Source organism: Phalacrocorax carbo, chromosome 1 (assembly GCF_963921805.1).
Source record: "Phalacrocorax carbo chromosome 1, bPhaCar2.1, whole genome shotgun sequence".
Classification (NCBI taxonomy): Eukaryota; Metazoa; Chordata; class Aves; order Suliformes; family Phalacrocoracidae; genus Phalacrocorax; species Phalacrocorax carbo.
The window spans coordinates 119,212,832-119,236,486 of record NC_087513.1 but is presented as its reverse complement, the minus strand read 5'-3'; the positions used below and the strand labels follow the sequence as shown (position 1 = coordinate 119,236,486).

The 23,655-nt window shown below is 39.4% G+C and overlaps 1 protein-coding gene across 2 annotated transcripts in view; it reads left to right on the top strand.

The window, feature by feature from the left end:
* Positions 1-23,655, top strand: part of DSCAM (DS cell adhesion molecule) — a 394,607-nt gene that overhangs the window by 327,855 nt on the left and 43,097 nt on the right. Inside the window, exons 19-25 of one of the 2 annotated variants that reach the window (XM_064472090.1) lie at positions 2,121-2,274; positions 9,122-9,239; positions 10,066-10,229; positions 13,580-13,678; positions 14,244-14,432; positions 17,019-17,309; positions 22,608-22,784. In XM_064472090.1, the coding sequence (XP_064328160.1) occupies positions 2,121-2,274; positions 9,122-9,239; positions 10,066-10,229; positions 13,580-13,678; positions 14,244-14,432; positions 17,019-17,309; positions 22,608-22,784 (1,192 nt within the window). Of the gene's footprint in view, positions 1-2,120; positions 2,275-9,121; positions 9,240-10,061; positions 10,230-13,579; positions 13,679-14,243; positions 14,433-17,018; positions 17,310-22,607; positions 22,785-23,655 lie in introns of those variants that run through there. The other variant, XM_064472093.1, reaches the window with a different exon arrangement.

The following is a 23,655-nucleotide window of genomic DNA, read 5'->3' as shown; positions in this document are numbered from 1 at the left end:
TTATGTATGACCTCACAGTGATCCAGCCTGTCAAGCCACAGGCATTTGCCCAATATTCTTGTGTAAATGTCAAGACAGATGGTTCTCAAAACCTGCTGTAATATTTCACATAATAATAGAAGTGTCTGTCTGCACCGACTTCTTCATATCAGAAGTGGAAACCCAAGCAAATGCTTGCTAAATGGGACAAACCGACTCGGCATTTTGACAGGAGCAATGAGAGTGGCTAGAAAGTACAGCAAGGTCCCTATCTGGGTTTGTGCTGAGCCTAGTTAACTGTTAGCTGGAGCAAACCAGTCTTCCCAGAAAAGTTAGTGTCTGTGGAGGAAACAGGATGTATTCTTGTAGAAGCAAATAGAGACATACATTTATACACAAACCAGGGAGTTAATTATTTTAGTTAACAAGCACATTAACTTCAGATGCCTTCAGTGCAGACAGCTATACCTGGTCCAGTTATATGGGCACTTCTGTAGTTGATGGGGAAACATAGCTATGTCAAGGGCATGATTCATCCCACTGCAATGTAAGTGTCTCAAATAGATCAGAAGAACCTTGCCTTAGAAGTTACATTTTATTTGCATATTCTCTGAAAGGAGTCAAGGTGACTCACTTAGATACATATGTTCACTCTAGATTTCAAAAGTGAGAAGAAATGAACTCCCCTCTTCCCCTGACTATAGGAGGTACTATCTCAAGTTCAGAAAAATAGTGACCCACTCAGTAGCTGAAACTGACTACCAGTTCACACTGGAAAGGTGTTTAATGATATCTCAGAAACAGCCCTTATTTATCTGGAATTTGGTTTGAAGGACTACGTATTCCAATGCTTTCAGGTCAACTTTCCTTTTGAAATGCTAATCAGATGAAATTGGCCTTTACCACCAGCAGATATTTGTATATCAAAGAGATTCCTTGCACACCTTCTGTCAGTCTGAATCAAGATTAGATTACACTGATGCAGTATTTTTAATGTTGTTTCCTAGTAAAATAATCTTTTCTATGTCATTAGTATTCTAATTATTTTTAGCCTAGAGTTAGCCGTTACCATGCTTAGCATTGCACAGAGAAGTAAGTCTTTATTATCCATTCTAATGGTTCATTACCCCTCTATTTTTATATGCAAGAATCACAAAGCCCATGTCAGAAGTAAAACTAGCTATGCCGAACATTGTAATCATGTTCAGGGCTGAAGAGGTTTCCCTTTTCCACCAAGGAGCCGAGCTTCCTGTGGACGATGTGCTGAGGTGCAAAAACCCCATGTCCCCTGAAGGAATCTATATGTTCCTCTGCACCTTTCCTCGCACAGGTCACTTCAAGCAGACTGCAAAACATCTCACTGATAAACAAGTACTGTACAAGTACTATTGGTACAGTACTATCGGTACTGTACAAGTACTTAGCAGCTGGTCAACTTCACTGTTGCCCATGGCCAAGGTACCTGAGTGACAGCACAAGAATAGAATGAACTGGCATTTTTTCCAGCACTTGTCCTTGCCTGCCAATGAAGCGGAATAGCTGAGATGACCTTCTGCTGTGAATCTTTGAATGGAAGTAATTTTGTGATTAAACAAAACTAGACTCAGGGGAAGTTTGAACAGTCTGTTACAGAATACAGTTTTATTTCTTGATTCACTCCATTACTGAAGGAATAAGCCACCAAACCCAGGGATAAGGAACACCAGCACAACAGTTCTAGGTGACCAAAGACATATCTCGAGTAGTAAACTCCAGATTTCACAGCAGATGCAGGACTGAATCCTCTGTTGGGAAAGTTTTGTGTAAAACAAAATTGGTTTGTCAGAACTATTGATGTTAAAAATTTGTCAAATGTTCACTTAAATTGTTTATCCAACCCCATAAAAATAAACAGACACATAAAAGTCCTAATCTCAATAAAAACTATTTGTAAACAAAATATAGGCCCAAATTCACTGAATATTAATTGATTGCAAGGGGTTATTATGTCTGCCCTGGTTTTTTGCCATCCGCTGTCTCTTTGGAGCAATTGATACTCATTCAGAGTACTCTGAAGTAAAGGCTTTGTAGCACTCAGCGTAGCAGACTTTCTCCAAATACTGTTTATTTTAGCCTGGAAACATTTGTCTCTCCCACCACAGGTAATCAGCGAGTTTGAAGCCTCTCCCGACTCATTTTCCTACAGAATCCCCAATCTGAGCCGGAATCGCCAATACAGTGTCTGGGTGGTAGCAGTGACTGCTGCAGGAAGAGGCAACAGCAGTGAGATTATCACTGTGGAACCTCTAGCTAAAGGTACAGTGACAGTACTTTTTAAAGCAATCCATAACTTTACAATGTTAATTACTGTTATAGTTGGCACGCGGCTTCTTCATGCCTCATTATTTACTGAGAGTGGGATTTATCAGGAGTAACTTCAGTTGTCTCCAAAAGTTAGGTGACAACTCTCAGCTAATTGCCCAAGCTTTTGCTGTAGTCAGCAGAGAGAGAATGGCATGCTCCTCTAGGAGGTAATTCATCCCACCTACCTTAGAAGGAAATAAATTGCTTTTTGGAACAATTTTTATCTTCTTTTTTTGGGTACAGAGGGTTTGCAGATGATTACCCTTCCTTCTGAATGTGCCTCTCTTTTTTTTTCTTGGCATACAAGGTAACTTCTTTGTTATTCTCCTCCTTATTAACATCTCTTGTGTACTTCACAAGTACTATCTTCTATATAAAATGGTGTCATTAACATATCTAAACTCTGAACAATTGTTCTTAACTTGCATTAGCTTTGAAGTTTGCTGCTTCTATTTCAGATACAAAGAAGGGATAATATGCCTCAAATCCTACACATTTTTTCCCAGCTGTATTAGTTGTTCTATTAAAAGATATTGCTTGGGCCCATGAATTCTGCCTTACCTGTACTGTGAGACATGATGCTTTCAACACTATAGCACCTTAGCTTGCAAATAGAGACCTAATGTTTCAGACCGCAAGGTGACAAGTGTCCCATCAATACTCGATCTCTATTTGGGGTTTTCAGACTGTTTTTTTTTTCCCCTCAAATTTGTAACATCACAGAATGTGCCAATATGAACAGTGTATTGCACAGGTCCCTAGAGTTGCAAAGGTAGACTGCTAATTCTGCAGTCATGTGGCTAATGATGCAGTTATGTAAAATAAAGTGTCCAGGGCTTTATAATGACAGATAAAAAGCTTAGCAGAACTTCAGCCAAATGCCACCAACATGAATGTACTTCCTGCATGGAAGAAAATATACCATCACCATAGGGAAGTTTGCTGTTCCTACCTACTTAGGTGGTAGATAACCAGTCTGATGATGGTAGATCAACTGTCAGAGCTGTTGTCATGGATGGCAGTGATGGTGTTTGGAGGGTACTGTTTCAACACATGATATAGCTTCCTAATACATAGAAGTTGCAAATAGCGTTCCTCAGGCTTGTATTGGGAACTTGCATGTCTTTACTTTGTCACTTATCTAGGCTAAAGTTTTTATCATACGAGATAGATTTTTTTCAATATTACTGTGAAAAACCTACTGCTGTAGAGCACAGTGGGAGATTTATGAGTATAAAAGTGCGGAGGGTCTAGCAAGGTAAAGAGGCCTAAGCTGGAAGAAGCAGAGAAATGCTTGCTCCCCATAACATTGCTCACAGTTTTTTTGTCAGCTGGAGAGCCACCTTTATTTTCTGACTCTTTTTTGGTATTTTTTGTACAGTCTTTTGGAACTTTTCTCTTAGTAGTTACACAGAGTTAGAGTGGTGACCTGAAGGATGGCTGAAAGGCTATGAAAAGTCTGAAGGATCTGAAAAGTCTGGAGAGCTTCCATTGTTTAATTTCTTGTTTGATAACTGCATACTGCATTTTGAACATCGATGAAACCAAAGTTTAGATCTTAAATGGTGGATGAGATGTGTAAAGGATAGCTGTAAAGGAAGACCATGAAAAACACCTCAGGGAAACCGGGCAAAGGAGCCAGTGTGGTCCTCCTTTAGGCCAGCTGTTACCTGTGGGTAATGAATGTGTTGTGATGAGGGGAAAAAAAAAACAAACCAAACCAAATCAACAAATAAACAAACAAATCCCACAAAAAAAAACACACAACATAAACATTAACATTGATGCTTAAATAAGAGCAAAACCTATTAGACATCAAAAAGGTGCAATACTTATAGATTAAGGATGTAGGCAAACCCAGGACTGTGCAGGGACTCCTGCACATAATACACTAGATATTCTTTCTCCATCTCCTACATATCTAAAAAAGTAGGAAGTGTTCAGTCAAGATGAATGCAGAACAATGCAGAGTTTGCAGGTACCAAGATGCATAACATCTAGTTATAAGGAAACATAGTATGAGATTGCTCTCTGTTACAAACTGACCCATGTGTACCTAAACCGAACAAGTTTATCAGAAACTAGAATTAATTCTGGTCCTCCAAACTTGCTTAATATGATCCATGATGGCAAATAAGTGAATTTAAAAACAGCTTGTGTAAAAAGACAAGGGGACTTTAAGGAAAAATAATTAATTACTTCAATATAGATAAGTCAGTGTGAACAAGATTTTATTCTGAAGCACAGTAGAATGCATCCAGTCAATGTCAGAACTAGTAGTGATACTTCAGTTTAATTAAAGTCTGCATTAGGTGATGCTCAGGACCAGGCTCTTTTACATGCACTTAGGGCTGAAAAAGAGATGAATAATCCATTTGTGGAGATTGTGATAGACACTAGGAATACTGATAGCAATTTTATGAATTTGGATGTAGCCAGATTAAAAATTATTGTATCATGAACCAGATTTCCTGCATGAATGTATCACTGGGCCTTTTAGAGGGCTAGGAAAAAGTGGTGGTCAGTGATAAGGGTAGTGGACACACCCATGAAGAAGAATGGGCAGAGTTAATAGCCTTGAAGACCTTTCTACCTCCAGTACATCTGAAGCAAGTAACGCATCACAGGGTTAGAAGCAGTTACAACCTGATTTTGCCACAAGTCCCCAGGGCAAGAACATCCTACGGGCCATTATTGCGAAGTTATTTGCTGCTTCTTTCCCTCCACTTATTTCACATTAACTGTCCAAGTAACGATACCATCATGACAGATAATGAGAGTTAACTTTGAATTGAATTATGTCAACTTAAATATAACCCCCTTAAGAACACCTCTGAGAACAATGAGAATGTCTAGATAGGGATTTGATGTGAAATAGATAGTCCAATTTAAATGAAAGCTTAATTCAAGTTATCAGTTCTTTCTTTAGTGTCTTCGTTTCTTAGAGCAGACTGTTATTCTCTGTAATTAACTGACAAAAATAAGCAAAAAAAACCCCAACAAACAGAAAATAATCATGGCAATGAAAGTTCAGTCACCACGGAAGCAGGCCATTTCCCCCCCTCAAATTACACTTCATTGCTGACTAGAAAGTTGTGGGTTTAGCCTATCAAATTCATCTGAAAGACAGAAAACTTTGTATGCACCTTGTTCCTCTTATTTGCTGACCATAGAATCACTGAATCATAGAAATTTTAAGGTTGGAAAAGACCCTTAAGATCATCAAGTCCAACCGCTAACCTGTCACTGCCAAGTCCACCACTAAACCATATCCTCAAGCACCACGTCTACCCTCTTTTAAATACCTCCAGGGATGGAGACTCAACCACCTCCCTGGGCAGCCTGTTCCAAAGCCTGACAACCCTTTCAGTGAAGAAGTTTTCATTAATGCCCAACTTAAACTTCCCCTGGCGCAGCTTGAGGCCATTTCCTCTCGTCCTATTGCTTATTACTAGCGAGAAGAGATCGACCCATGCCTTGCTACAGCCTCCTTTCAGGTAGTTGTAGAGAGCAATAATGTCTCCCCTCAGCCTCCTCTTCCCCAGACTAAACAACCCCAGATCCCTCAGGTGCTCCTCAAAAGACTTGTTCTCTAGACCCTTCACCAACTTTGTTGCCCTTCTTTGGACACGCTCCAGCACACCATGACTGATGGAGAATGACATTTGCCAGCAACATGATGATAACAGATCCAGACCCATGGCAATCTGATCCTCTGGGGGGAACACTCCATCTTTAATGCTGAGTTTCCCCTGTTCTTGTAGAACACCTGAACATTAATGTTGAACAGATTTGCCACCCAGTCTATGTTGCTTTTTGTGTTTAATATTTTTCGACAACGTGTGGCGCTGATGTGTTACTACACACACTCCATTGGTCTGTTTGTTTAATGGTTTATCATGCTGGAAAACACACGATAATATTCTGTGAAAAAGTAAATGAAAGAAACTCCTGACCCAGGGTATTTACTGATGGCTCTCATATTTGGATTAAGCTGAGCTACAGTGAAATGTCATAGCTCTTGTTCACTTTCCCAGTACAGTATGCCCTTAAAATCCAGTTGTGTCCTCTAGAGAAGAAAAAGTGTGTTACAGCCTCTTGCAAAGAATTTCTGCCCATTTCTTATTCTATGACAGTAAGTGTAAGTAGTATGATTCATAATTTAAACAAACAAACAAGCAGAAAACCACATTAGCATAAGAGAGTGCACTGTTCTATGAAGGCACGTCTTTATCTTCAATTAATGATTGCCTAATTTGCAAAAAATAGGAACAGACACAGTCCTAATCCAGTGCCATGCCATCTAATGGAAGGCTGGTGGGTAGTCAGTAAACATTTGGGTAGCTTCGATAACAAAGAGGTAAGCCCTGCAGCTGAATTGTCTACATGCTGCATAAAGCTCCCTTGGCTCACAAGGGAGATGTCTGTGAGACTCCAGGCATTTTAACCTCAGGAATGCCTGTTATCATTTAAAATATATTGCTTTCAGATTAATTTCCCATGGCATTTATTTTGTTTCTAGTCTTCTTTTCTTTGTGTACCTGTTAGCAGTCTCAGAACATTATTAGAAGTTAAGCTATAAAGAAAATTGGAGTTAAGAACGTTCATGGTGTTTTACCACCTCTGACAAAAGCACTCAGTATGTGAAAGGAATAAGATAATGGATAGAAAGCTGTTGGTACTTTCACAAAAATAGCACAGTATGCTTTTGTAATGTGCACTTCTGAGTTACGGTCTGTGATCTTACCACTGGCTTATGCTTCTGTGAAGTTTGTGTTAGTTCTGCACATCACACAAAGTGGGGCACACAGGATATTGAAAACCAGGCTCTACAACATAAATGTTGTGCTTTGGAGATCTGGTATCCAAAGTATGGCTTAAGGAAGAATTCACTGTTGAAATAACTATGAAAAATAACGGGGTATCACAAAAAGTTTGGTAACAGTGGTGCTGTGTCCTGCTGAAGGTTTCAGCATGATTCCTGCATTACGCGTGCTTTGTCCTAAAGTAATTGGCAGCAGTTGGAAATAGCTGAGTATTTTGAGAAACACTGGAGAGGTGGGAAAGCCAGGAAGAAAAGGATTAATAGCTCGTTTAAAATGAGTTTTCAGGCTTCATGTTACAGAGCATTTTGCTTTGATCAAGAATTCAAGTTTCTAACCACCATTGCTCAGAATGCATAGTAGCTACTAGGAGCAGTGCAGATGCTTACAGATGTGTTTTATAGTCACTGCTGATGGCATCTCTTATTGCTTTTTAAAGATGGTATAAGTATCATTAGGCATCTCCTGTAACAAAAACCTGTCACTGCTGAAGAAAAATGAGCCTTCTAACACTAGCTTCAGTGGAGTTAGCATTTCACACCATGTCTCTGGGTAGACTAAGCATTCTCCTGTTTCGGTTAGGTTAGTTAATCAGCCCATGGCTTATGGCAGTACAGGCCTCAATGAATCTTTTCTAGAAGATATGGCCTTAGGAGTACTACAGTGGAAAACAAGGCTGCGTCATTAGATTTACTGACTGACCAGTGTCTTTACATCATTCTGGTGTACCACCTACTCAGGGCAGCACATGCCGCAGCATCCTTTTGCTGGGGCTAACCATCAGAGCTGCCAGGAGGGAGCCAGGGGTCTTCAGCTGCTGTTTAGCCAGGTCAGGACATGTCGATGCTTGGCTGTCAGGAAAGCAGTGTCATCCAAAGGAATCTTGACTTTGTTCGTTACCCTAAATCCTTAAAACTTCTTATATTTTCAGTTAAAATTTTGACCAGAGAAGAATCTCTCGAGAAGCTTAGTTTTCCACAACGCTTCAAGAGAACACAGGCAACACAATCCAAACCAATCGTAAAAGCTATGAAATGTTTTTTTCTATTAATAGCTCAAGTAGCACTGCAGCCTACTCAAGTAATTCCTCTTAACTCTTCAAGGCCTATTCTTTTATGCATGATTTTTAAAATACATTTTATTTGTAGAGGATAAAAACTCATTGAGATGAAATGTCCCAGTTATATTTGATGCTGGCTTTCATTTTCATGTTTTTTCTAATGCGTACAAAATGGATTAAGTATAACCTCTAAAAATACAGTATTTAGTGTATTTTTATTCAATATGTGCCTTTGAAATGTGTGTTTAGAGACCCACAAGAAGTCTGTTTCTATCAAGCATCATTCCTGCATAATAACATCCAATGAAACCCTAACACAACCCTGGTGTTCCTGTATATTATATACAGAAACTACAGCAGTGATATTTTTGTTGACATATTCAGGTGATATGAGAGCTGACTTAATAGTTTGTTCATATTTGTGGACTTCACACAGTCTATTCACAATGTACTCACACATTCATACATGAAAGTTTACTTTGCTTAATACCATAGCTATTGTAACAGTGATGTATCAATAATTTAGCTTTTGTAAGATACCTGTCTACTGTGGACACTTCCTGCTGTAAATATGGAGAGAAGCATCCCTTGGACATAATTTCCATCTGTAATTTCTACTATGAAATGTATAAAAATGTATAAAGATTATTTTGCTTTTTTTCTCCATGGGGACTCTTCCAGTCCTCTGCCTCATCTCTCTTTCAGTTACTTGTCTTCCAGATACTAAAACCATAAAACTTGTGCTTGAATAAAAAGCTGATATTATGAGCTAAAAGAAATTAGCCTCCTAAAAGTCCAGCTTGAAACAAACCTGTGGCTTTGTTTCCCACATTTAACTCTGGTTGACTGTGTTTCCCTTCCAAGGACACTGTGAATGAATAGCTCATTTCAGTCTTTCTTGCTTTTTCTTGCTCAGCTCCTGCCAGGATTTTGACATTCAGCGGCACAGTGACAACTCCCTGGATGAAGGACATAGTCCTCCCTTGCAAAGCTGTTGGAGACCCAGCTCCGACAGTCAAGTGGATGAAGGATAGGTAACCAGCAACTAAATGTATAGCTCAAATAAAGCCCATTTGCTTAAAATCCTGAGTGTTGCAATGTGGGTGATCCTGAATGACTGTGTCAGAAAGGAGGAGTCACAGTCACAGTAAATGAGGAGTTTAGACATTCCTTGAACTAAAACTAATTGGCTGTGGTGATTAGAAGATATCAAAAGGGAGGGAGTTGCAGAAAATGGGTAAAGGTAAACATTCAAAATGTAAAACCTAGGAGTCTTTCCTCTTTTAAGTTCAGGCACACAGAATAGCTTTAGTCTGAGAAAGCAAAATGTCTGATGCATTGAGTCTTGCTGTGGAGTGCAGCGTGTATGACTTCACATATCTTGCCTTCCATTATTCTGTTTTGATCTTTAGTTTCACAGTTTGACAGAGTCACTTAGAAATACACATGAACATGAATTTTTGTCCAAGCACTGCCAAAGCAGTCATACTGCAGTGCTATGACACCATCCTGTGCATTGATACAAATAGCTACTATTTTATAAGGATGGATTTTGTAGCAGGAACTGCCTGTTACTCTTCTTTTGGCACTTTTATGAAATAGCAGATAGTTAAGGAAGGAGTGAGTTCCCATTTGCATTCAAACTGGGGCCAAGACATGTGTGGTCTTTAAGTGAATGGCAGGTGTTTCCGAACAGAAAATATTCCTTTGCTTCCTTCATTAAAGAGGACATCCACCCACCCCCACCCCGCCTTTTTCTTTCTTCCTTTCCATTCTTAGTTGGTTCAGAAAAAAAACCCAGTTCTGGTTAATTTTGATTGTAACTTCTTTAATGTATGCACTTTGTTTCCTGTGAGGTAGTAACGGGACACCCAGTTTAGTGATGATTGATGGGCGAAGAAGCATCTTTAGCAATGGCAGCTTTGTCATTCGTACTGTGAAAGCAGAAGACTCTGGATACTACAGCTGCGTGGCCAGTAACAACTGGGGATCAGATGAAATAATTTTGAATTTGCAGGTACAAGGTAAGACTATTGGATCTATCTCATAATTGTTATCATAGTTGTTAACTGCTATGTGCTCATGACGCGTACATACGTCTGTTTGCAGGTATATGAAATGAAATATTAGTATTAATGTGCATTAATACACATTTAATTCTTCTGAATGAATAAATAAAATATTATGCAGGTCATTCTAACTCAGCATCAGCATTTTATGATATAGTGAATGTTCTTCTTTTGGTGGAATTTTTCACACGCAATCAACTCTGTGCATAAGCTTTTGTAAGGCTGTCAACTGAGTGTTTGCATTCAGTTGTTTTCTAGTTCTTCACACAGAAAGTATCAACTCATGCCTTCTCCTCAGAAACATTACATGTATCATTTAATTTTTATTGCAAAATTCAGAAAGAGCTGAAGGCTTTTTCTTTAGCTTCTGAAAAGCTATTGCCAGAAATTTCCCTCTGTACTGAGACCTTGGACAAAAACTTCATTATGCAAGAGCAGAATTTTACTGATGGTGGATATGAGGAAGCATCTAAAATGAAACATCAGTACAACTTCAACTAGCACATCTCACCAGCTACATTTATATGCATGTTGAAATGTATATAATGTATCCATGACGGTATTGATATGTGTAAAAAAAAAAGACAATATAGGAATACACATTAACAGTAACGTGGAGCAGAGCGTGTGCATTTGCATACCAAGAATTCACTACCCAGGAGAGTTCCTTGCTCACTTACACTAAAGCAGATCCTAAAAGTGCTTCAATTGGCTGCAAATTGTTGTACCAGAGGGAAGCAAATAACTGAGTTGGGAATATGGGCCATGCTGTGGCCATTCACTCTCCTGTCCCTTCATGTGCAACCTAAATTTCTAATGCAAACATAAGCAAACACAGAAAGAAACTGTCTCAACCACAATGCAAGTCTCTCTGCATAAACCAGTCCGCTAAGCCTCGAAGGAAATGCCATAGTGTATAGTAACTTACCTACGATCTAACAGAACCTAAAGATGTTCTTCTGCAATGTTTGAAGCATGACCACAATAGGAATTAGGGAGAGGAAACACTACCAAATGGAAGCCTCATATTTATATTTCACTAAGTACTTTCATAATTTCATATCCTTGCTGTTACTAAACTGCAGTGACTAAAAGGAAATCAACATTAATTCCATGAGGGACAGAGAAAGACTGGCATGTAATATGTGGGACCACCACCACCTTTTGTAGATAGGGTAAAGCTGTGATGGAAGGTTTTACAATAAATCTTTCACAGCATAGTGCATGCAGCCTCTCTCCATGGATTCAGCCAAGTCAGTCAGAGTAACGGAACAAATCCATCTCATGTAGGGAATTTTCCTTTTGAATATAAACTGTCATCTTTGTTTTCTTCAGCACTGTTTAGCCCTGTGAGGGCAGTAAAATCAACTTCTCTGAACTAGTCTGTAGTTGTAAACCAGCAGCCTCCACTTCATATCAGCACTCATTGTTTCGCAATGTGATGACTTGCACATGAACTGCAGTGGGGACCTTTTCCTGGAGTTTCACTCTGCAGGTGGAGTTACCTGCAGAGGCAAAGTAACATAGGCAAAGTAACATAGGCAAAGTAACCAATGTCCTCTGGCAGCAGACTGCTGGACACACAGAGCATTTGTGACCTCTGGCCTGCCTTGCTTGTGGGCTGTGGTCAGTCAAGCAGTAACTACAGCAGAGAAATGGCAGCTCCTGCCAGCAGCGATCACTGATGCTACCACCCCCTTTCTATTCTTGTGGTGGCAGTGACAGGAGGAGATGTGACTGCCCTGGCATCTCTTCTCCCTGGCTTTCTACCCCAGCTCTGCCACTGATTCTTGGATCCTTTCCTATGATGGACACTGTCCATGCCTCACTCCTTTTTCTTCAGGCGCAAAACTCAATTTGTCTGTGTTTCTGAGGAGCTTGGAAGCCTCTAGTAACACTTGTTCAGAAAACAATCCATAAGACAAGTGAGACACAATGCTGCTGTACATGATCAGAGCAGCACAAAGAATTTGAAACAGGAGCTTCCCTTTCTTCTCTTCTCAGTTTCTGAACCTAGAATTGCAGATGCAAAGCACTTGGCTGAAGCGTTAGTAAATATTTGCCTTTCAGGGCTCTAATTTAACTAGCTCTTTGGAGTTTCACCTGTTATTCATCTCTATTTTAGAAAATGCTATCTTCCATGACCTTACTGGTTTTGTGCCATGGTTCTGGTTACCTGACTTGTACAAAAGGACTAGCTACAGATTCAGAATTCAAAGATGAGCTCTCCAGACTATAACTAGAATGTGATCATATTGTCCCAGTAGATACCTTTTATACGATAGGCTTATGGTAGATTTGTCAAGGTGAAGAGAAAGTTGGCTACTTTGCCACTTTCTGCCCTGAGCATTGAGCTCTGGAAACCCATCCGCTATACATTGGTGCAATTTTGGTGCCTTAGGCTGATCCTAAACTATCCCTGTTCCTGGTCACATTTCGAGTCCAAATTCCCTGTCCCAGTTCCCAATCCCAGTTCTCCCAGTGACTGGTTAAGATATAGTATGGCTCCTTCTCTGCCCTTTCATGGTGGATTATCCTCCAAAGGAAAATGGGCACTGGGCAGAGGTTGGGAGATGAGACTTCTGTTTTATCCCTGCACCCTGTCAGGAGCTGACACTGGGAACCGTGCTGTTCTTATGTCCCGCAGTTTAGACACTGATGTTTATGGGGGAGCGGAAGAACTGAGGTGTTTCCAGCTTTGTTGAGCCTTTGCTGGTAATATCTTTGCTTTGGTGTCTTCTTTATACCAATAGCCTCAGTGAATAGATGGTGTGATCTGGAAGAGGTATGGATGTGCCTCTGATCACAGATCTATCTATGCTACCTAGTTAGTACCCACAGTTACAGATGTAGAAACTTTTGCTCTGCGGATTTATTGTTTCTCTTTTATTTTTGCCATAATAGCCTGCAAACACATGTATGTGTGGGGCATTATTTGCAAGTGGACATCTTGCTTCCCACCACTAAAAATTCAGCTACTCCCTAAAACAGATATGAAAAACAATGAAAAATAATGGTTGGGTAGCTCATATGTAATTTAGACCTGGCAGGTCAGATACTCAAAATTCAGAGAAAAGCAAGGGTTAAGAACTGAAAGACAAAATTGTGTAGAAATTTAAATATAAAAAAGAGAACTTGTCTGCTCTTGCCTTAACCAAGGATGTCAGCTAAACAGACACTTTGACAGAAATCATTTGCATTTTTTGCAACTCAAAACAATTATTTGATAAATGACTGTTAGAATGGATTAAGATCATGTCTAATCAGTTGAATCTATTTTTTATTTTTAACTATTTCCTATCTAGTTCCACCAGACCAGCCAAGACTCACTGTATCCAAAACTACATCTTCCTCTATCACTCTTTCCTGGATACCTGGAGACAATGGTGGGAGTTCAATCCGAGGTAATATAATCCAGATTAATTGAAAATTCTTACTAAATTATCATGTGTTGATAGGATTAGTATAAAATTATGAATGGCTACAAAAAAAAAGAAAAACAAAGCAATCTCTATTGCTGTCAGTGCTTAATGTGCACTATTGTCATAACAGCTTTCAGTAAATTCCAGTTCCTCTTTGTGGTGGTTTAATCACAGATTTAATAACTTTTTTCCAGTATACTTTCAGCTGTTATGACAGTTACTCTCTGATTTTCCAGACATGTAATTTCTAACCATTTATTTTTGAGGGTCCAGGTTCATCATCTGGTCTTTGTTGCTGATTGAAGGGTAATTAGAAATGTCTATCCCTTTCTTTTCCCTTTGAAGCAATTATAAAAATGGTATTTGAGCTTCTGTAAGGGTAGGCAAAATGTATAACCTGGTATCTTTTAGACAGGGGAGAGCTGTATGTGTTCCTGTGCATGGGATTTTTCTAGTTTGATTAGGTCTTTAAAAAGACCTGTCACATTACCTGCAGAATTTGTGGTTTGTCTCTGGCTTCCTGTTGCCATCTGTGCTTTCCTTGCAGGTTATATTTTGCAGTACTCGGAAGATAACAGTGAGCAGTGGGGTAGTTTTCCCATTAGCCCTAGTGAGAGGTCCTACCGTTTAGAAACACTGAAATGTGGCACTTGGTACAAGTTTACTCTAACTGCTCAGAACGGAGTGGGGCCAGGACGCATCAGCGAGATCATTGAGGCCAAAACACTTGGAAAAGGTATGTTGATTCCCATCCCTTTTGCTTACCTAAAGCTGTTGCTTTCTGCTGTAGATCTCGATTTGATGAGAAGACAGACTTGGATGTTTTAAATTACTGGCTTTGGAAACATTTCCAATTGTGTCCATGCTGCGACAGAAGAGGCTGTCGCTGCGGGGCTTGAAGCACCTACTGGCTGATATTCCTTCCTTATTTCTCGAATGATTTTTTATAAGGTGGATTGGTAGATATCTGGGAAGAGGGTGCCTCCAGTATCATAGGCTATAGCAATTCCAACTCCTGTTATTGCCATAAGGAGATTGTTTCCTCTCCTGTTGTAAAAATTCAGGGGTTTATTTGTCTGGATGTTGAAGGGAGATGGGAGTATATTTATGTGTAGAGGAAATGGAGACAATGTCTCATTTATGCTCCAAGCTGGTATTGCAGGAGCCATGCAAACAGCACCCTCTGAACAGGATAAGTGTCAAAAATAAAGGAAAAGTTTGCATGAAATTCTGCAAGGTCAAAGAGCCAAAACTTGTAGAATTTTTAGTTAACTTAGCAGTGGGTCCCATGGTCCCAGTTGCTGAGGGTACGTCCACATTGCAAGTACATGTCAGGTTTATGAGCAAATTTTGCAACTGACCCTCCTAAAGAGGCACTTTAGAACGTCTTACCCCTAAGGCAACAGAGTGGAGTAGTTTTGCTTAATGCTCCGAAGGTCACCTTATCTTGCACCTCTTCACCAGTTGTAAGAAATACTCTGATTTGGGAGCAGTTTCATAATATGGTTTACTGTGATACATGCATCTGCCCTTCTTTATGCTATTCATCACACCTGTGCTGTTGCAGATCTCCCAAGTGTCACAGCAAGGTGGGCGTTTCCTTCACCACTCAGTGGCATAGGGAAGAACTGGTATGCAATAGATGTGATCGGTATGACTTGCTGAAGCTCAGGGGAGACTGCAGATCAGCTGCATACATGCTGAGATTATCAGCAGTCAGGGAGAATGGTCTGCTGACCTTAAAGAAAGGGACATTTAGAGAAGTGGAGTGTTCTAGTTTGCTTTGCATGAAATATAAGGTTTACACATTCTTCAAATAACATCCAAATGCTTCATGAGAAAGTAGATCTCCTGACCTTTTGACTTTCTCTGGGACTTGATATACATGCCTGGAAACTACCTGTGTTACATTTACAGACTGAACCAGGTACTGGGTGATTTAGAATGCATTCTCATTCATGTGAGAGCTCCAAAACTATTAACAGCACCAGTTGAAATAGTTCATAATACACAGCAGTAATGACCAGTCTCTTTTAGATTCCTGTAGAATTTAGAGATGGAAGTACATTTTGGTACATCTCATCAAGGCACAAAAATGACAAAAAGAGCCTCATTGGATAAGTTATCCTTTAATAACACAAGAAAAAAAACACATTATAGATAATTTTCATCACATTAGGTGTAAGTTCCAATAGTAAAAATATTTTGTTCCTGCTAAGCAAATAGCAGTAATACTTTTAAGTACTCTACTATAATATTTAATATAAATAACATTTGTCATTTCTACCATCTGTCTTTTCTACCTATAGTTATTATTTCAATTCTAAGGTCCTATTTGTACTGTCATTACTCCTTATTGTGTAGAACTGTCAAAAAAACTTTAATGTATATATCAGCAGAAACCAACTTTTAATCCCAAAGCAGGACAAGTAAATAGAAATGTCATCCCCTTTCTGAACAGAAATATCTTAACTCAGGAATACAAATTTCAAACTATGTATTATTTTCAAATATATCATCTCTCTTCTCCCAAGTAACAAGTGATATGACAAGAGGAAATGGATTCAGGCTGCATGAGGGGAGGTTTAGACTGGATATTAGGAAAAATTTGTCAGGCATTGGACCAGGCTGCCTAGAGAGGTGGTGGAGTCGCCATCCCTGGAGGTGTTCAAAAATGTGTAGATGTGGCACTTCAGGGCATGGTTTAGGAGGCATGGAGGTGTTGGGCTGACAGTTGGACTTGATGATCCTAGAGGTCTTTTCCAACCTTAATGATTCTATGTGCAATGTCAACATATTAAATTGATTTTTACTTGCAAGTTCTTCAAAATTGTAATTTTCCACAAATGAAAGCCTCCATACTCTCAAACAAAACTGTGTTCAATTCTACTTCAAAGGAAGACTAGAGCACCAGTGGACAATCTTCAAGTGTATTTGTCTTTCTATGGTATTTCTACATAGTGTTCTGAACCCTTTCTTTTTTTTGCATAACAGTGAGTGGGGTCATTTACTGATATGAAGTGTCTGCACTAGATTTTCAAGTTGACTTATGCCAGTCGATGCAAACCAGCAAGTCAGGTCCATGCAGAGATGTATGGATTTTTATTTTTTTTTTTTTTCACATATGGATTTGAAAATCTAGAATTGTGAGTCTGGAACAAAGCGTGAAAAAGACATTTAAGAAGCAGTGGGCAGGGAGTTGAGTATATAGACGTTGAGTTTAAGATGAAGTTAGGATTGTCCTAGAAATTATTATTTTAATTTTATATTTTTGAATCTGTAATACTTAAGCATTTCACTTGAAATATATCATTGCTCCTAGAGCCACAGTTTTCAAAGGAACAAGAGCTCTTTGCTAGTATCAACACCACAAGAGTGAGGCTGAATCTGATAGGCTGGAATGATGGTGGCTGCCCCATCACCTCCTTCACCCTGGAGTACCGGCCATTTGGGACAACAGTCTGGACAACCGCTCAACGGACATCCCTGTCAAAGTCCTACATACTGTATGACCTCCAGGAGGCAACCTGGTACGAACTACAGATGAGAGTATGCAACAGCGCTGGCTGTGCAGAGAAACAAGCGAAATTTGCAACACTCAATTATGATGGCAGTAAGTATATCTTTTTATTTATATGTCTGAGATACTGGTTTTACTCCAGTTTCTTATGTGATTTTTCTGCTTGTCCTTCTTTTTTCCCCCATGAGACCCTTTTTGAATCTGCTAGCCATCCTGACAGAGGGGTAACTACCTCAAAGACATAAAATGCTTACTGATTTCATGACAGTAAGATGCCAGGCAGAAGAAAGGAGTTGTTTATTTGTCCTCATTGAGGAAAACCTCCAGCACCAAAGTCAATCAACCATGAGAAAGATAGATAACCATAGGACACTAGGTGTCATTAGTTCCAAAGGTCACAGAAGCACTTGCTAGTATTTCATGCATCTCTTCCATGAAATTCTTGTCTTCCATACAGTTGGTTCCTGCAGCCATTCAGAGTGATGACTGGCCTCATTGCTATTCCATGGAATGTCCTTATGACACAGCTCAAAACCCGTTATGTGGCACAACAGAGCAGCTAACTAGCTTGTCTTCCAGGAAAGCCTCCGGACAACATCCTCCAAGGGCAAAGCAATGGCAACACTATTATCCCTATTTACACACAGGGGAAAGTGAAACTAATGGCCATGACAGATGTCTCTGTCATGCCCAGCAGCAGGGCACAGGGGATGAAGGAATTGTTGCATCCTGCCCTTCTGCCAGGGGTTACTGCCCACCCTGCAAAAGCCAGAACGTGAGGGCAAGAGCAAATGTGCCAATTTTTCAGTCACTCCAGCTCATATCCTGGCACATTTATTGAAAGTGATGGTGGCACATGTGTGCTTCTGCTGCCTCTTTAGTGGGAAATGGCCGTATTTCTGGCAAAAAGGCAATACAGATGGCTCCAGATGGCAATCTCCTGAATTGCGCTAGTGTGAATTGCCAGAGCTTTTCTGGAGACATCCAGTGTAAAATGCTGTTGTGTTGCCAGGGGTATTGTGCTTTATTGTGCAATCACTTGGCGACATCTGTACTGTTAGATTAAGCAACAAGAATAGTGAGCAAGTTCAAACAAGAACTGATAATAGTCAGGCGAGAGCACCAAATTGTTAATCATTCGTAACTGTGTGTTGGTAACATATCTCCCTGCCACAGTGCAAATCTGCACTCTCCAGGACGATACCCACGTACGGTGCAGGGAAGAGCAAGAAACAGGGACCATTCCTGGTCGGAAGTGTGGGATATGAATCAGGCAGGTTTTACACCTCTGCATCTTACACATCCTCTAATACTATCCCAGTCTTTGCACTAGGTACTCATCAGCTGCAGATAAGTAATGACACATGCCCTCATGGCTCACCCTCTTGCAAATAGCAGATCCCCTCATGTTTTTCTGTGAAAATGTAATTTTGTCAAGCTTCCTCACATTATTCTCCTCCTATTCCTCATATTATTTCAGCAACTCTAAAAAATTAAGAGAAAGATTTTGCCTCAGCACTTTGGAAACCAAGATCCAGGTATTTGTTATATGAGTGCTGCCAGGTCTTGCCAGGTAGACTTAGAACCTGTATTACTGAGCAGTACTGAAGTTGTCAGTAACAACTGTATCAGTATTACGATTTAATTTCTTGCTACTTTACCTAGCCTATCCTCTTTTCTTTCTGGTATCTCTCTACAGACAGCATCCAACTTTCAGTGATCTTTTTCTTTTACATCCACAATTATTGTTATACATACATGTCTGGGGCGAACAGTCTTAAGCCATACCTTAAAATGAGATGATATGAAAATGCAAGTCCAGGCCCTTAAAATCCAACTGATAGCAGTGAAATCAAATGTATGCTTACAATGAACTGATTTGAAATGTTGTCAGACACTGTTTTTCACTTAGGTAATGATACTTAACTCGGTTTCACATACTGTGACGGGCACGCCATTTGATTTTGTGTGTTGCTCTATGACAACTTTAAAAGTGAGAAAATGAAACAATAAAAATATCTCTAGCATTAAATCTCCTGAGCCACTGTTTCTGGTCAGCTAGAAAGTTGCTCATTTATGGCATTGATGGTTTTGTTTGTCAAGCGTGCTTTGCCAGGATTATATTGTGCCTTAGAGAGGCAGCATGATGTCAGATACTGACCACAAGGTTGAGAGAACAAGACATGGCTGGAAAAGCAAATTTCAGTTTTCAGCTTCTCTGAATTTGTTATATTTGATGCAGAACTAAAATGATAGGTTTATTATTATTATTATTAACATTAATGAAAATGAAGATAGACTATTACCACATAAGGGATTTCATAGAACTACTTCACTGTTTCTAAAGCAAAATTTGTCCCTACAGAGTCCCAGCTGCCCATTCATTTGTTCCTTGGTAAACTGCATAAGGTGAAGGCACTTCAGAGTTGGAAAACAGTGTCTGATTAGAAATCAACAGTTTCTATCAATACTTCATGCAGAAATTTTTGCTTTCATAGAGAGTGAATTTTTCATTTGGAGAGAGCATGCCAGTGGAAATTTTTGGGCAGCTCTGCTTCTGAGTGCTAATCCTACCTCTACCATTGATTCATCTTGTGATGGGAGATTAGCGCCTTCCAGCTTCTAGGGGTCACACCTCCCTTAGGATAAAGCAGACACATGGACAGTACTTTGAAGATTACATAATATGTGTATGAAAATTCTAGGATACCAAATGCTAAGCACAAGCTTAGAAGCTTTAGCAGTCTTAAGATAAAGCTTTTGTAAACTTTGTAGAAATCCTTGAGTTACGTGGTCTTTCAGTCACTTCGTTTGGACTTCAGGAGCTGACTGTTATCTGTGATAGAGCTCCTGAGAAATATCACGGCTAAGTATCCTTTACCTTAAATCTCTTCATGGTGAATTAGGTCAAAAGGTTAATGGCAGATCTGTGTGCAACTTTTTGCTTTCCGATCCTAGATATTTCGGCTAACCATTTTCAGCTTACAGATTTTATGACCTCCCTGCCCTTTGTGTTTCAGAACATTCGCACTTAGTACTTAGGGAGATATTTTTAGCAATGTGCAGCTGTAGAGTGTAGTGCTGCAAAGGAGCTTCCTGGATCACAGATCAGCTACTCAGTAGCCCTGACATTAAATCAGATCAGCTTGGTGGATGCTCTAAACTATGCTAATTGATCCTAGCCCACCAGGGGACTTCCTACCGTGAAGAACAGTTAGGACACAGGAAAACACTTGGTAGTCCTAAAGTCACAAGGTGAAATGGGAGATGCTGGAAGGACGGCAACATAGGGGAAAATGGGGTCAGAGACATTAAAATTACAATTTCTATGGAGCACCAGTAAAGCAGGCTAACAAAGGGCAATGGCGAATTGACCTGGAAAAAAAAAGGACCAAAACTCAAACTCTCACGATTTGTCTGGGACTTTGTTTTGAGAAAAGCTTTGACTATTCCACTCCTAGCCAACACCAAGAATGACAGCAAATGTTGAAATGGTGTTTTCTCAATGGGTAACAGGTTGAATATTGCTGAATATCCACAAATGGATAATGTGAAGGATATATAAACCTGCAGTATGTTTTTTTTTTAATTAAGCTTTTACTGCCTGTATGTAGCATTATGAGGTTTACACTTTACTTAGAAGAGCTGGGGAAAATTATAATCACTTACCTAAACACTTAAAGTTTAACTGAAATTTAGGCCACTCTTAATGTGACTTGCATCAAAGTATTAAGGAGAGCAAGACATAATTTTAGGCAATATTGAAATCAACAATCTTCAGCCCGTGGTCTGTGTGATTTTTATTCAGAGCAAAATTTGGCCCTTTAGTATTCAGGAGGGTTTAGGAAGGTTTAGAGACAATTATTAGTATTACCTTTAGGAGCTTGAAGGTCTTTCCATTTCTTCATCTAATAATTTTCTTTGCCTTTAGCGCAGTGCAATAACTGTATCTAAGACAAGAAAAAAAAATCCTTTGTGTGTTTATTCCAAGAAATGGAAAATTAGAAAAATAAGGACAATTATGGGGAAGAACTGCAATGGAAGGGTAGAGAAATATTCAAAATGCAATTGTAAGAAAATAAATTTTCTGAAGTACCTGATGTAGGTTTGGATGGTTGCTGCTTTTATGTGTATCTCCATCCATTTAGGGAGCTACTTTCCTCATTATGTGCAATTCAAATAGCTCTTCTGAAAAAACATGGTTTAGAATTCCACATTTTCACTGTGAGTATGGCAGTTGTATTGTACTGCACCATATCACTTTTTTTTTTCCCCTGACACTGTATGGTACATAATGAGATATAACTATATCGCACAATGCAGCAATTAAAATGTAAAAAAGGATGTGCCTGTTTTCCTATCTCACCCTCCTAACCTCTTAGCAAGTAAGTAGCCACTTTCATGTTTCAGTAGCTGGTTAAAATTGAACAGCTTCCACCAAAAGTCATCACAGTTCACAATACTTGCATGTTTCTACCCATTTCAAACAAATCTGCATTTTATAGCCTCATTTGTGGTTGCATTCAGCAATTTAATAGTAATCAGGAAATGAGTGAGAAGCCTTCTATGACTAAACAGCCTTCCAAAGAGAGTGCTGCATTCTTCTCACGTCCTTCTGAAGTAAAGAAAAAAAGAATTGAAAAGTTCAAGTATTATATATCACCAGGAAGCCAGGTATATTCAAAATGCAAATATGTCCCAAAATGGAAAAGTGAGCCGCCTGCTGATGCCAGTAGTTTGTAGATTCATTTCCCTCATTTCACTCTCAAAATTTGATTGTTCCCATCCAGTGGTACTCTCCTGTTTTACTGATGAGTATAATGTCAGACACTCTTTAGCAAATTAGCATCAGGTTGACTCTCTGAATTTCAGATCAATATCACTGCTGCACCCCTAAGACATGATATAAGAACGTTCCTGTGCAAAGGATTCATCTCATGTATATAGCACAAAATGAACTTTGTCAAATATGTTCCTTACAAAGAAAAGCCCAGCAGAAAGTATGAATATGCCGCAGCACTGCCATTTTCCCATAGTAAGGAGTAATATACATAGGTAACAATTCTGCGATCTCTTACAGCTTTGTAATCGTTTAATATGACTTAAAATTAATCGTAGCATTTGACTGTATAATGGGCATGTTTTTCTCTCATCAGTGAATGCACCTCTTCTCAATTTCTGATAATCTGTGATTCTCTGCAGTCAGTACCTTGTTACCAGCGTGACTGGTTACATGTGCATGGCTATTACACGTGCAAACATCCACCCTGAACATGACAAATCCTTCTTAATGTTCTGCGTGCAGCTGAAGCATATAACATGCCATATTGCCTGAGAACTCAATCTTTTGTCTTCATTAATAGGCATCTAATATCATGACACTGTTTCCAGGTACAATCCCTCCACTCATTAAGTCAGTTGTGCAAAGTGAGGAAGGGCTGGCAACCAACGAAGGGCTAAAGATGCTGGTGACCATTTCCTGTATCTTGGTTGGGGTCTTGCTGCTTTTTGTGATGCTGCTGATCGTGCGGAGGAGGAGGAGGGAGCAGAGACTGAAGAGGCTTCGAGGTAAGATGGGAGCTGTGACACTTATTTCTGCATATGCATATGCCGTGAACATGAAAGTACAAGTGGGGCTGCATGTGAACAAACTGTTCAATCCCCAGTTGGTGTCATTTTCCTGCAATACTAACAGACATGAGGCAACAAATAATATTTTTTTCCTACAGAAATTCCTTCTTTTTCATTTGGTAGTAAGCTTATGAAAAATTACTCCTGTACCCATTGTTATTATTTTGCATGAGGGAAAGGAAATCATTCTCATGTGTTCATGTTTGTTTGTTTTCTAGTTTTTTTGTGCTTTGTTTCCCTTGTGAATGGTCTCGATAACCTGAAATCATATTCTTTTCAAAGGGTAAAATTGGATGTTCTGAAGATGGGGAGATTTCGGTTTTCCAGCAGTTGCAAACCATGATTCCCAAGTTATTAAATGAAAGTAGCCACATGTTAGAGACTAGAAAACCAAACAGATATTCTCAGATTTGTTAATGCATCTTTTTCCCCATAGTGTGTTACAACAGAACTATTAGAACACTTCATTGTTCACTGACCTTTCATTACTGCGGATCTGTATTTTTTCTCTAATCCTTTTTCAAATGCACATGTTTGCTATGTGAATAAATTTTAGATCTGTGAATTCACTCAACTCTATTAATGTTCTAGTAAATAACCCTGGCTGACCCGCCGCCAGATTTTTGATCCTTGAGGTCTGCCACTTCTGCTCTTGGCCCTGTAGGGTTTGCACTAGCACACAACAGCAGACTTTATGCTGAATGTATTTGGGAAAAAGCCTCTCAAATCACACACCAAATAAATATTGAAGTGATTTATCATCTGCAGAAATAAGTCTAATCATTTCCAAGAGCCACCAAATTGTTGT